Consider the following 15,036-nt stretch of genomic DNA (forward strand, 5'->3'; position numbering starts at 1 on the left):
TTGAGTTGTTCTTTTCTGTCTGGCAACAGTGCTCTGACATCTCTGCTTGTCTCGGGAACTGCACAGAGTAGAAGAGGTTTGCTATGGGGATTTGCTTCTACTCTAGACAGTTCCCGAGAAAGGTGTCATCAGAGAGCACTTAGACAGAAAAGAACAACTCCATCCTTTCAGTACTTATGAGCTGCTGAAGTGAAGATTTTTTTTTAATAGAAGTAATTTACAAATCTGTTTAACTTTCTGGTGTCAGTTGATATATAAAATAAAGTTTTTTTTCCTGGATAACCCCTTTACTGCAACAGGACCTCTGAATGAGTATAATGAAATGAATGAGTTATGATTTGGTTCTGTCACCCGTGTGTTATGCTTCCAAAATGTATAGAATGTTTTTATTTTTATATCTGGTGTCACCACCATCAGATTGGTTTTTAGACATATCACTAGGGTTTGGCATACACAGAGTTAATATGTGCACTTCTGCTGGATGTGCTCTATGTGATCCAGCCCCTTGTCTTTCTGTATTTACCTGTCTGATGTTCCCCTGCCGGAAGGGGCCTGATGAAGCACAAGGTGCATGATACAGACTGTCGCCCACCGGCAGAACCCACCCGTTCTTGTGTCATCTATCCACCTCCCTGCTATGCTGTTTTATCTGCACTGCAAATAAAGAAGTTTTTGGTTGCATCAACTGGTGTCCGAGGTGAGTGCTACAGGTGTCGCTTCTTGCAGTGTACACATTTAGAATATAAAACATCCTTTAAACCACCATCGATTTGGATGAGATATGCAACAGACTAGTATACGGCTAAATATTCATATTATAGTGCAAAAATGTATATAAAAAAAAAAAAGGGAATAGAGTTTAAAACGAGAACTTCCATTTATTTATTTTTTTATTTTTTATTTTTTAATCCCTATGCCCGGGCTACTAAATGAAATATAAACATCAACTTACCTTCCGCTGCTCCCCTGGTGCCACCAATATCGCTATCCCATCCACCAGATCCTTTCCGACATAGAACACTGTAGCTCAGTTAAACACTGGCTGCAGCAATGTCCTGCCATGGCCATTGATAGTATGATCTGCAGTGCCATATAATGGGCCCAGGCACCAGGAAGGAGGCAGAGTCTTAAGCAGCTCAGCCTATCATTGACCAAGACAGGACATCGTTATGGCTAGCAATTAGCTGAACTGCAGTGTTAAGTGTCAGGCACCAAAAGCCAAAAAATGACTGGGGCTGGAGGACGGGAAGGAGATATTGATGGCACCATGGGGGCAGAGGAAGGTTAGGTAGGATTTATTATTTTTAATGTCAGCACGGGCATAAGGAATAAAGAATTTACTGGCATTTATTCTTTTAACTGAAAGGGGTGCAATCTCCCACAATCTGGAAGATTTAGCATAATTTATACCAGCAGAAATTGGTATAAACAGAGCCATATCTGCCATGAGAAAAGTTTGTCTCTCCTCCGGGGGCAGATTGCAGAGTCCCTGAGGGGTGGCTTGTTCAGTAGAGTAGCCGTAAACCAAACTGTCTGGCATCTTCTGCTACACTCCACTCCCCTCATCTTTTTTGTACTGTTCGCTCCATTTTATTTCATGACCAGCAAATGGCAGCTGGATAGACGTGGAAAGCAAGGCAGTCAGGACTGGGAACACAGTAGTTATTTAGTAACTGTAGTACTAGTATAAAGGAGTATACAATACACTTTGAAAATCATCAATAAAAAAGATTAGCAATGGGGGTTGGAAAATTGCAAATTCAGTTTTTGCCTCAGGCATCAAAAAAGCTAGAACTGGCCTGGCATTGTAAATCATGGCAGAACTGTTCTCCAGCTAATAGCTAGAATAAAATGTCAAAGTCTGGCACATAGACAATGAGAGAAATGCATCAAATTTACTGAGAGGACTGCAACCTAGCACATCTTACTCCAGCATACTTATTTAAAAGAGAACTAACCGTGTGCTCACCCACATTAAACCCAATACACCGGGTTATAGTACGAGAGAACAGGATTACAATGAGGTATCACTTAGATCTGCGGTTCCGTTCTAGAGATGTTATATTCGCTTCCATTGCTAGTGTGGAAATGGCTGGCTTTGTGAAATGGGGCAGGACCTAACTCATACAGATCTAGGAACAGGATAGCAGATCTGGGCAAGTGATACTTTATTGTAATTCGGTTCATCCTCACTATAACCGATTGTATTGGATTTAGTGCAGATGAAGCCACTGTCAGTTTCCCTTCAAAGTTTAACTGATTTTAGAAAACTTTAGACATGTCATAGAGACCAGTCAAAAGTTTTAATCAGAGACTGGCATCATTCTGCATTCAACATTAGATATTCTTGTAAAAAAAAAAAAAAAAAAAAAAAAAAAAAAAATCAACACACCAAAATCTGCGGATTTGACATGATTTCGAAAAGACAGACCGGTCAATATAAGGTCTCATAGCTGACAGTGAACATCAGAGCAAAAATAAAGCCATGAGGAGGAGAAAGCTGCCTGTAGAGCTACAACAGGATCGTGTGGAGGCAAAAGGTCTGAAGAACAGTACAAAATTAACAAATAAATGTTCTGCTGCACTGAAAGTTCCCAAGATCACAGTGGCCTCCATAATTCTTTTATGGAAGAAGTTTGCAATCTATATCTATATGGTACCTGTCAGAGGCAGTCATTTCACACATACACCACAAAAGATACTTTAAATTAAGGCTATAAATGTGAACAGACCCCTAGAGCAGTGGTTCTAAACCCTTTTCACGACTGTATCCCCAAAGCGTGAAAATATATCCACGGGTATTTTTCCCGATCAGTCCTGTCAGCAAGCATTTCTGACTCATGCTGGAGTCCTAAACACTCAGAGCTGCCAGCCTGCTTTGTTCACAGCTAAACAGGCTGTGAACAAAGCAGGCTGGCAGCTCTGAGTGTTCTCCTTTGTGAACAAAGCAGACTGGCAGCTCGTAGTGTTTAGAACTCCAGCATGAGTCTGAAATGCTTGCTGCTAGGACTGGTAGGGAGACCCCTAGTGGTCATTTCTTCAAAGTGGAAAATTAAATAGAAAGAAGCATATTTTTTTATAATATGCTATTGGAAAGTTATTCTGCATACATTAATCTATAATATATCAAAAGTTTTTTTGATGAGAGGTACCCTTTAATAAAAAGTAAAACCGAAACAAAAAGAGGTAATCGATAAAAACTAAAGATCACGGCGCCAAAAATGAGCCCTCACACAGCCCCGTATTACAGAAAAATTAGAAAGCTATAGGTGGTCAAAATATTGTTAAAATAGTTTGAGTTTTTTTAAAGAGGTACAATTATAGAAAAGCATATAACATGGGTATCATTTTAAGCGTACTGACCCACAGAATAAAGAACATATGTCATTTTTACTTTAAAGGAGTAGTCCAGTGGTGATTCAGTGGTGAGCAACTTATCCCCTATCCTAAGGATAGGGGATAAGTTGCAGATCGCGGGGGGTCCGACCGCTGGGGCCCCCTGCGATCTCCTGTACGGAGCCCCGACAGCCCACGGGAAGGGGGCATGTCGACCTCCGCACGAGGCGGCGGCCGACACGCCCCCTCAATACAACTCTATGGCAGAGCCGAAGCGCTGCGTTCGGCAATCTCCGGCTCTGCCATAGAGATGTATTGAGGGGGCGTGTCGGCCGCCGCCTCGTGCGGGGGTCGACACCCGCTATCTCGGTGGAGAGCCGGGGCCCCGTACAGAGAGATCGCAGGGGGCCCCAGCGGTCGGACCCCCCGCGATCTCAAACTTATCCCCTATCCTTAGGATAGGGGATAAGTTTTTCACCACTGGACTACCCCTTTAATATGTACAGCGTGAAAACAAAACCTTCCAAAATTTGCTAAAAATTGTGGTTTTCCGCACAATTATTTTTTGGGTTGCGCCGTACATTTTATGGTAAAATAAGTGAAGAGTTATAATTTTTAGAAGGCGCAGAGGAAAAAAAAATAAAATAATTGAAAATTCAAAAATAAAATGGGCCTGGTCCTTAAAGGACAACTGTAATGGTACACATTTATATATGCCCGTGCCTCAAAAATAAACAAAATAAACTCATACATACCTTCCTACATATCCCCGTTGGTCCGGCACAGGCCTCACGGTCCGGCAGTGCTGACTTCATTCCACTTGGGGACGGGGACGCCGCAGAGCCGTCGGCGTATCACCGGCCATAGTGATGTCCCGCTCCGGTCGGTCATAGGCTGAATTCACTGTCATGTAAGGAGCTCTGGCCGGCTTCTTACATGACAGTGGGCTCAGCCTATCATAGGCAGCGGCGGGACATCGCTATGGCCGGTGATACGCCGACGGCTCTGCGGCATCCCCGTCCCCAGGAAGTGGAATGACGTCAGCACTGCCGGACCGCGAGACCTGTGTCGGACCAACGGGGGCTCGTAGGAAGGTATGTATAAGTTTATTGTGTTTATTTTTGAGGCCTGGGCACGGGCATATATAAATGTGTACCACTACAGTTGTCCTTTAAGGGGTTAATATATTTAAAATTTTGTTTAATTGTATTCTAAGTTTGCAATCTTACGGTTTCATTTTACTTTAGCCAAGCCTTGAGGGCATCCTCATCCAGTGTACTTTTGCTCTTGTGCGAAAAAGCCATTAATATGTGGTAACCTTGCTATAGAACATGGATTTTTTTTTTTTTTTTTTTTTTTTTTTTTATAAAGGTGGCCTAAGGCTACACAGAGTTGGTGATCGATTAAATAAAATCCATGTTCACATAATTTAATGCAGAAACAAAATGGTCTATAAATTACCAATAATTTAAAGGGGAATAAAAGTGTAGATGTTGTCAAATATTATAATTAACATTCTACAAATAATGCTCCATTAACCCCTTAACGACACGAGATGCAAATGTATGTCCTTGTGAGATGGTATTTAACACACCAGGACGAACATTTACATCCTGTAAATGACCGCGAGCATCAGAGCGATGCTCGTGGCAGGTTCCGGCTGCTGATAGCAGCCAGGGACTGACCAGGAATAGCCGACATCTGCGATCGCTCGGATGTCCACCATTAACCCCTAAGATGCAGTGATTAATACAGATGACAGCATCTGCAGCTGCTTTTTAGGCCGTATGCGGTTTCCCAACCGCAGGCAAAAACGTGGTCGACCAAGTTTTTGCCTGCGGTCGGGAAACCGCATACGGCCGAAAAAGCAGCCGACCGGAGGCTGTGGTTCACTCCCGTCGGCTCATAGACATACATTAACTACGGTTCCCGAATACAGCTGAGTGCGGGAGCCGCGATTAAGCCCCGCCCACCCCTCCTCCCAGCCGTATACGGGAACCGTAGTTCAAATCGTAGTGTGAGCCCAGCCTAACAGAAAGTTAAAACAGATTTGTACATCACTTCAATTTAAAAATCTTAACACTTCCAGTACTTAGCTGCTGTATGTTCCACAGGAAGTTGTAGGTCTTTCTAGAATTCTTTTTAGTCTGACCACAGTGCTCTCTGCTGACACCTCTGTCCATTTCAGGAACTGTCCAGAGTACAAGCAAATCCTCATAGCAAACCTCTCCTGCTCTGGACAGAGGTGTCAGCAGAGAGCACAGTGGTCAGACTGAAAAGAATTCCAGAATGAAATAAAACTTCCTGTGGAGCATCCAGCAACTGATAAGTACTGGAAGGCACTTGTAGTCCGCTGCAGGCATCCTCCATTGTATACATTTTTATTTTTATGCTGGGGATCGCCCCTAGCAACAGACTACAAGGGCAGGATCTGCTCCCCCAGTATATATGCACAACTGCATTTGGGGTTGAGCACCTCCAGCCATTTGAGACCACATTTTTTGTTGTTGTAAGTACTGGAAGGATTAAGATTATTAAATATAAGTAATTTACTAATCTTTTTAAATTTCAGGCACTAGTTGATTTAAAAAAAAAAAAAAAAAAAAAAAAAGTTTTCCACTGGCATACCCCTTTAAACATAATTTAATTTTGGAGGGACTCAAAAGTGTAATTGAGAAAATAAAAGCATACAATTAGGAAATTAACGAAAATCAGTCACTAGCAGACTATGTTCAGCCTGTTAAAGTGTGTGGGTCGGCTGCAGGTACATGGTTGTATATGTTGGCATACCTTTTTGCCATTATCTCAACATACACTGGTGACAGGGTGGGAATGGAGTGTAAACTCAACCATATGGATCTGGACAACAGAGTAATAGAAAACAGTGGTCTGGTCTGATGAACCTTTTATAAAGATATATAACATTCATTTTATGCACACCCTATGGCTATTATAGTCTTGGGCTGAAGTTATCTACAACTTACATCAGAAATGTTCTACATTACTGCTCTTACATTTTAATATAAAGTTCACTTATCAGTGGATGCACAATGTTGACTTAACAATTTATAAATTATTACTGAAGCATTAACACTACCGAATTGACAATTCTCATTAAAGCATAGCAAGTGCAAGTCTCCCCTGTGATCACTATTCCACAATTATGCCAATTCAGCATGCCATAATAGCATTCTGTTGAGAGGTTCACGTAAAGACCTGTCTTTAAGATAATCGTTGACACAAAGATTGACAGAAATGTATTTTGTGCACAAGCTCCGCATGCTTTAAGATTTTCACTGATGAACAACCAAAAAATAAATAAATAAAAACAGCACATTAATCTACAAAGTGTTTCATGTTAGTTGAGAAGACAAAGGAGAAGAAAAAAAAAAATGTATGTCACTTTTTTATCATACTAAAATGTATTTTAATAAAACATAAGGACTAATTGACTACAGCAGTAAAAATGTTTTTTCGCACTGTAAGTAACACTGTACTGTATGTAGTTCAAAATACTCACATGAACATTGTGGCCCTCATTTACTAAGAGTGTTGGGTTTTTACTAGGGATCGACCGATATCGATTTTTTAGGGCCGATAAGATAATCTGAGACCTTTCAGGCTGATAGCCGATAATTTATACGATATTCCTGTATAAGTTATCGGCTATTACCCCCCCCCCCCCCTCCCCGGCCCCGCAGATCATTGAGGTAAAGCGCCCGCTTAAAATCATTGAACTGCAGCGGCTTTTGCAGGGCCAGAGACCACCGCAGCCCGCTTCTTTCCCCCTACCTGTCCTGATGTCCTCCCTAGTCCAACCACTGCCCCATTGCCTCCCCCATCCCCGGTTTTATAATTACCTGTTCCCAGGGCCCGGGCTACTTCTGGCTCCGGCATCGTCCTGAGCCGTCACTGTGCACACTGACGGTGACATCGCGTTGAGGACGTCACACGTCATTGCGCAGCGCACAGGACGTTGCAGGAGCCAGAAGTAGCGCGGACCATGGGAACCGGGGATGGGGGGAGGAAATGGGGCAGGCGCAGCGGCGGTGATCTCTGGCCGGGGAGGCAGGGCGGGGCGTGGGGGGTTGGGCGTGTCATTATCGGCATGGTAATTGCTGATACAGATAATGTCCAAAATCGTGATTATCAGCAGATATTATCGGTAAATCCCTAGTTTTTACTAGTGTGAAATGTTTCAGACTTGCAGGATTCCTCTCTATATACTATGGGGATTCACAGATTTACAAGTCGGGAACATTTTCTGACCACCCATTTCTAGGTGAAAATGTCCAGCCATTTATTCACAGGATTTTCGGTGAACTCAATAGTAAAATAGGTCAGGTTGGGAAGCCACGCCTTTTTTTGTGTATATGGCTTGGGGCGGTGTAAAAAAATAAAATAAAATAAAAAAATCATAATAAATATATATATTATATATTTTTATTATACACACACACACAAGAAAATGAAGTATTATTCACAGAAAAGGATTCCAGTAACACTTTTTGCTATACACGTGTTTATTCCCTTTGTGTGTATTGGAACTAAACAAACAAAAAAAGGGAGGAAAAAGCAAACTGGATATAAAGTCACACCAAACTCCAAAAATGGGCTGGACAAAATTATTGGCACCCTTAACTTAATATTTGGTTGCACACCCTTTGGAAAAAATAACTGAAATCAGTCGCTTCCTATAACCATCAATAAGCTTCTTACACCTCTCAGCCGGAATGTTGGACCACTCTTCCTTTGCAAACTACTTCAGGTCTCTCTTATTCGGAGGGCGCCTTTTCCCAACAGCTAAGATCTCTCTACAGGTGTTCAATGGGATTTAGATCTGGACTCATTGCTGCCCAGTTCAGAACTCTCCAGCGCTTTGTTGCCATTCATTTATGGGTGGTTTTTGACGTATGTTTGGAGTCATTGTCCTGCTGGAAGACCCAAGATCTCGGACGCAAACCCAGCTTTCTGACACTGGGCTGTACAGTGCGACCCAAAATCCGTTGGTAATCCTCAGATTTCATGATGCCTTGTATACATTCAAGGCACCCAGTGCCAGAGGCAGCAAAACAACCCCAAAAAGTCATTGAACCTCAACCATATTTCACTGTAGGTACTGTGTACAGTACCTACAGTAGGTACTTTGTAGGCCTCATTCCATTTTTGGTAAACAGTAGAATGATGTGCTTTACCAAAAAGCTCTATCTTGGTCTCATCACAAGACATTTTCCCGAAAGGATTTTGGCTAACTCAAGTTCATTTTGGCAAACGGTAGTCTTTTTTTATGCCTCTGTGTAAGCAGTGGGGTCCTCCTGCGTCTCCTGCCATAGAGTTTCATTTCATTTAAATGTCAATGGATAGTTTGCGCTGACACTGATGCTCCCTGAGCCTGCAAAACAGCTTGAATATCTTTGGAACTTGTTTAGGACAGTTTATCCACCACCCAGACTATCCTGCGTTGACACCTTTCATACATTTTTCTCTTCCGTCCACGCCCAGGAAGATTAGTTACAGTGCCATGGGTTGCAAACTTCTTGATAATGTTGTGCACTGTGGACAAAGGCAAATCTAGATCTCTGGAGATGGACTTGTAACCTAGAGATTGTTGATATTTTTCCAAAATTTGGGTTCTCCAGTCCTCAGATCGTTCTCTTCTCTTTCTGTTGTCCATGCATAATGTGGCACACAATGCAAAGACTACGTGAACTTCTATTCTTTTTATCTGCTTTCAGGTGTGTTTTTTATATTGCCCACACCTGTTACTTGCCCAGGCGAGTTTAAAGGAGCATAACATGCTTGAAACAATCTTATTTTTCCACAGTTTTGAAAGGGTGCCAATCATTTTGTTCAGCCCATTTTTGGAGTTTGGTGTGACATTATGTCCAATTTGCTTTTTTTCCCCTGCCTTTTTTGGTTTAGTTCCAGTACACACAAAGGGAATAAACAACTGTATAGCAAAACATGTGTTACTGCAATCCTTTTCTATGAGAAATACTTCATTTTCTTGAAAAATGTCAGGGGTGCCAACATTTACGGCCATGAATATATATTTATTGGTTGGCATATTCTTCATGTCAACAGAAACAGCACAGTGGTAGTGTGAAACCAGTGGAAGGCGAGTACAGTGCGTTTTTTTTTTTTCTCTCTCTCAATGTTTAACTGCAACCCTGGATGGACACCTTTAAATACTTATTCTTTGGAATAGCCCTTTAAGATGAAAGGTCATCCAATTAATTTAAGAGCAACTGGAGTACATCGGACAAACAGCCTTTGCTTGTTGGCTCATGGATGGGGGGCCTTGGTCAGGGACTTACTGAGCAGGCAGTTCCTGTAGGGCGGATGTGTCACGGGAACTATCAGAATTGAGTGGGGACCAGTAATATAAGATTAACAGCTCAGAGGGACCAGAGCAAGAAAAATATGATTTTTACATTACTCTGTGCCAACTGTACATTTATCTGGGACTTTATTAAAGACATCTGTGGTATATAAACATTGAAAAATAATCTGCTCAGTTATCAACATGAAATACATTTGATTTCAATTAGATTTTTTAATAAATCAGCAAATTTATTTATAATAATAGCATGTTAGCCTGTAAATACAGGAAAAAAAAATATTAAACTTACTGAACAATGGGTCCTGTCCTCATCCTTTTCTTCATAGTAAAAATATACAAATGGTATCCACATAAATACGCAGAACAGGATAATGGAGTAAAAGGCTAAATAAGAAAACACACAAAAAGGGAAATCAATAAAGCAGGAGTCAAAATATTGTAAGCGGTTTACAATTGTCTACCTCTGCATAATAGCATATATTACAATATTTGCACCCTTAGACAGTTTTGATTAATTTGGGCCATCACACACACAGGATTCGCTGCAAATTTAGCGCAATCAAAATACATAAGAATTGCTTAGTAAAAACCACAATAGCTGATTTCCCAACTTCAGATCCACAGAGGATCTGGTGTGTGAATGCAGTCTAAAAGAAAAAATATATATAAGGGCAACAGAAATTGACAAATTCAACCTAGAATTTGACTTCGTCACACACGCGCTAATCCGCCCAACATCACACATCCAGGTGCCCCTCCCCATCCACCACATCTGTTGATTTTAACGCCATCATTTTAATTTACACATTCTAACAGTGGGTCGAACTGTTTAACAAGGAATGAGGAAAGGTTTCTTTCATCATGATAAGGAGGCCGGGTGTCTTCTAGTAAGGAGAGAGCACACAAGTATAGGGATACAAAAGGCCCAAAGCATGACTGAGAATAGGGAGCTTACCAAGGAGGAGCATACCAGTCCCTGGCCCACTACAATATTTGCATTCAAGATTTGGCCATTTCATGCACAATGGGAAGTGTCTCAAAATGAGATGCCAGCCATGGGCCCTATTTATTAATTTAAATGGCCCGAACCTAGTCAGCTAGTGACTACATTTTCCAAGCATACGAAAGTTACCTCTTGAACTAAAGATTAGTCTGCTGTACTTTTCAGTCTAAAACACAAAAATATGCTCCTAAAATGACAGAAATATAGTAACTAACCGAATACGTTTAGATCAATGAAATTAAAGGGGTTCTCCGGTGCTTAAACATCTTATCCCCTATCCAAAGGATAGGGGATAGATGCCTGATCGCGGGAGTCCCGCCGCTGGGGACCCCCGGGATCATGCACGCGGCACCCCGTTTGTAATCAGTCCCCAAAGCGTGTTCGCTCTGCGTCTGATTACCGGCGACTACAGGGCAGGCGGCGTGTGATGTCAGGCCTGCACCGGCGTGTAACGTCACGCTCCGCCCCTCAATGCAAGCCTACGGGAGGGGTGCAATAGCCATCACGCCCCCTCCCGTAGGCTTGCATTGCGGGGCGGAGCGTGACGTCACACGCCGTCTGCCTTGTAGTCGCCCGTAATCAGACCCGGAGCGAACACGCTCCGGGGACTGATTACAAACGGGGTGCCGCGTGCATGATCCCGGGGGTCCCCAGCCGCGGGACTCCCGCGATCAGGCATCTTAACCCCTATCCTTTGGATAGGGGATAAGATGTTTAAGCACCGGAGAACCCCTTTAACAGGGGTCATGCACTGATACCTCAGCACCCCATTATAGATATATTTCCGACATTAGTGCTAAATCCTTCTGTGAACGCAATTAATCTAAGGTTTGTTGGTTATTGGAGATATTTTAAGATTTTTGTTTATCAAGAATAATGTGTTCCTATTTGTAAATGTTAAATATTGTTTATATTGTCGCCAACATATCTCCATAATGAAAAAATTACATACATCCACAAAATGAATTTTTTTTTCTCTAGGCCTTCCCATCTCTATTCAGACCAAAGCTCCTTTCAATTCAACAAAAAGGGACTCCTCCAGATTGCATCTGTCTGTATATCTTGTTGATCCTTTCCTGTTTACTTATTTTTACTTTGTTGCTTTATTCTGAATAGTGTGTGTGTTTTTAGCAATTAAGCAATTACTATAAACTATATCTATTGTACTGAACCTTTTTATCCTTGCAATCTTTAAAGCCCCTATAAACACATACACAAATAAGCTTTTTCCAAAATTAATAGGAGGACATGGTTACATCCCTACATATCTGCTACATTTAATAGCTGGTCTCAATTGTACAGGGTGGGACATAAATAGCCCTCATATTTCGAGGGGGCACTGTATGGGCTGCAGCAGGGGTAGGTCTCATTCAGTAGGATAGGCTCTACAGTTTTCAGTACCAATTAGGAGTTAGACAGGTGAATATTGGGGCTGTTGTTGTTAAAGGAGTACTCCAGTGGACATTTAGTTTTATTTTATTTTTTAAATCATCTGGTGCCAATGATTTGTAAATGACTTCTATTTAAAAATCTTAATCCTTCCAGTATCAGCTACTGTATGCTACAGAAAAAAACTGTCTGACCACAGTGCTCTCTGCTGACACCTCTGTCCGTGTCAGGAACTGCCCAGAGCAGGAGCAAATCCCCATAGAAAACCACTCCTGCTCCAGACAGTTCCCGACATTGACAGAGGTGTCATCAGAGCACTGCGGTCAGACTGGAAAGAAATTCAAAAGGAGAACTTCCTCTGCAGTATACAGCAGCTGATAAGTACTGGAAGGATTAAGATTTTTAAACAGCAATTTACAAATCTTTTAAAATTTCTGGCACCAGTTTATGAAAAATTAAAAATAAAATGTTTTCCACTGGGGCACCCCTTTAAGCATATGAGAACAACAGTTTTGTGATAGTTACAGAGAGAGCCTTCTGTACATACTTAAAATACCAGATTGGTAAATGTTTTGCTATGGATTTCTCACCTACAGGGCAACTGGATCAAAACTGAAAAGAAAAATAGTCAGGCAGACATAGGTTAGTTAGAACACTAGAAAACCGTAAGAGCATCCCTTCAGCAATGGCCAAGGTGCTCTGCTCATAAGAATGCTATGGCACTGGAGATAGAAAGTCGGAGTTGGAGGAGGATTTTGTATGCGGATTTAAAACTACATACTTCCAAAATGATGTTAGCTTAAGAATTAAGCCAGAAAGATCATGCTAACTGCAAAGGCCTGAGTACAAAAATTCCCGGACAGGTTTCTGCTGCAGCTGGTTTTCCGAGTAGTGATGAGGCTCACTTCCATATCTGTGGAGCTGTAAACAAGCAGAATTTTTGCTATTGGGCTGAATATAAAACTTGATAACTCTGTAAACGACTGCACCACTCTTTTTGTTTAACTGTTTGGTGTGCAGTTGCTGACTGGAGTGATCGCCAGTACTTATTTAAGGAATGTGGTGCAACAATACTGTGATCTCCGACCGGTATGTTGAAATATTGGAGCGGGATGATGTGGATATAGAACATGTGTGCTTTCCACAGGACGGGGCCACAGCTCACACAGCACGACAATTAAGGGAAATGTTGTTGAGGGAAATGTTTTTAAATTACTCATGGGTTGTTTGTCATGTTTAGCCATTTCTGCTGCTACATTCATTTTTGCTAAATATGAGATCCCTCTGACCCCCCAAAAAAAGTACCGTATCTAGTGGTAAATCGTATAGTCTTACAGTGCTGTGCACATAAGTAACTGTTAGGAAGTGTTAATTGTCTTTACAGTTAGCGATCTCAGAATCAGAGGATACACAAAACAGAAGCCTGTTGAGATTAAAAGCGAAGCATCATGGAAGAAATGGCTTTTCACATTAACAGTTGTAAGGATTTGACATTTGATCTTAGAGATTGAAAAGAAACATTCAGAAAATAAACCTCATATGAGAGTAAACAGAATTGCCTTCAAGATTGCCTTTCACTCCAGGCAAGATCTGCCATTTACTGAAGTCTTAAAGAAATTATTTTAGCCTCAATTGATGAATTGTTTTTATTTAGTTTCCCTTTGGATCAATAAAAAACAAAAAGGAACACATCTGAGACCCTTTCTGCCAGGATTTTTCATTGCGACAAAAGCATTTTTGTAGGACAAATAAAATTAAAACAACCCAAAAACCTTCCTGGAGGATTACCCTATTGTTTGCATTTCTAATCCATCCTCTTGCAAGGAACCAATCCATCTTAATATATTCAATTTGCTACACACTATGTACCGTTTCTAGTAACATAGTTCATAAGGTTGAAAAAAAGACTCCATCACGTTCAACCTATATCCCTAATGAGTCCCTACTGTATATTGCTCTTATTCACAGCAAACATTTCCTAAAAAAAAGTAATCTTTTTTGCATGGATTGTAATTTGTGTTTAAACTATTTCACCAATAAATAAATGGATTACATTGTTGAAAAATCTCTATATTAATGTATTATGCCATTTTGTCAATAAGAAACAATAGCTCTGCAAATTTATAGTGTTAGCTTCATGGCTTTTCATATAGGCACTGCCATCTCAACTAACTTTGCATAAATCAATAGTAATATCGGATTACACTGATGTTTCTTTTCCACTTTCCACACTTAACAGCTCAGTTCTATCTTGTCCTTATAAAATGGACTGGCAGGTAACTGATAGATTAGGTTACAAAACACAAGTCTACAAATAGGGTACGGAAGGGATAAAGAGAGGGAAGGGAAGAGGGGTAGGAAAGGGTACTACTCCATTATGTCCTCCACGCTGCTGCTTTTTTTAAAAACGAATGGGAACATAAGAGAGCAGGATAATTTCTGAGCGTGTGCAGTGTATGGTAGCCATCATATTAAATATTCTTCCCCCACTAGCTCAACGACAATTAAATATTAACCCCTTAACGACCAAGGACATAAATGTACGTCTTGATGCGGCTGTAACCACCAGTAATGTCCGAGATCCACGATCGCGCGTATGTCTGCCATTAGCCCCTCAGATGCCGTGATCAATACAGAGCGCGGCAGTGCGGCTACATTTTATGTCGTATCTGACCACCTGCGGCACGGCCGCAGGGGATCAGATCAGCTAACATGGCGGATGAAGGTCCCCTCACCTGCCTCCGCCCCCTTCCCGGCTCCTTCTGCTCTGATCTACCTTCCAGCAGACCAGAGCAGAAGATCGCCGATAATACTGATCAGTGCTATGTACTATTCATAGAATTGAACAGTATTAGCAATCAATTTATTGCTATAAATAAATAGTCCCCTATGGGGACATAAGTTTAAAAAAAAAAAAAAAAATATGTGAAAATACCCTTCCAAAATTGCTGCTTTTTAATCCCAT

At 41.4% G+C, this 15,036-nt stretch overlaps 1 protein-coding gene across 1 annotated transcript in view; it reads right to left on the bottom strand.

Moving 5' to 3' along the window:
- Positions 1-15,036, bottom strand: part of LMBRD1 (LMBR1 domain containing 1) — a gene marked incomplete in the record, with an annotated part of 250,015 nt that overhangs the window by 195,536 nt on the left and 39,443 nt on the right. The window contains 1 exon segment of the mRNA XM_056565826.1: positions 9,969-10,063. Coding sequence (XP_056421801.1) covers positions 9,969-10,063 — 95 coding nt within the window.

Source organism: Hyla sarda, chromosome 3 (genome assembly GCF_029499605.1).
Source record: "Hyla sarda isolate aHylSar1 chromosome 3, aHylSar1.hap1, whole genome shotgun sequence".
NCBI lineage: Eukaryota > Metazoa > Chordata > Amphibia > Anura > Hylidae > Hyla > Hyla sarda.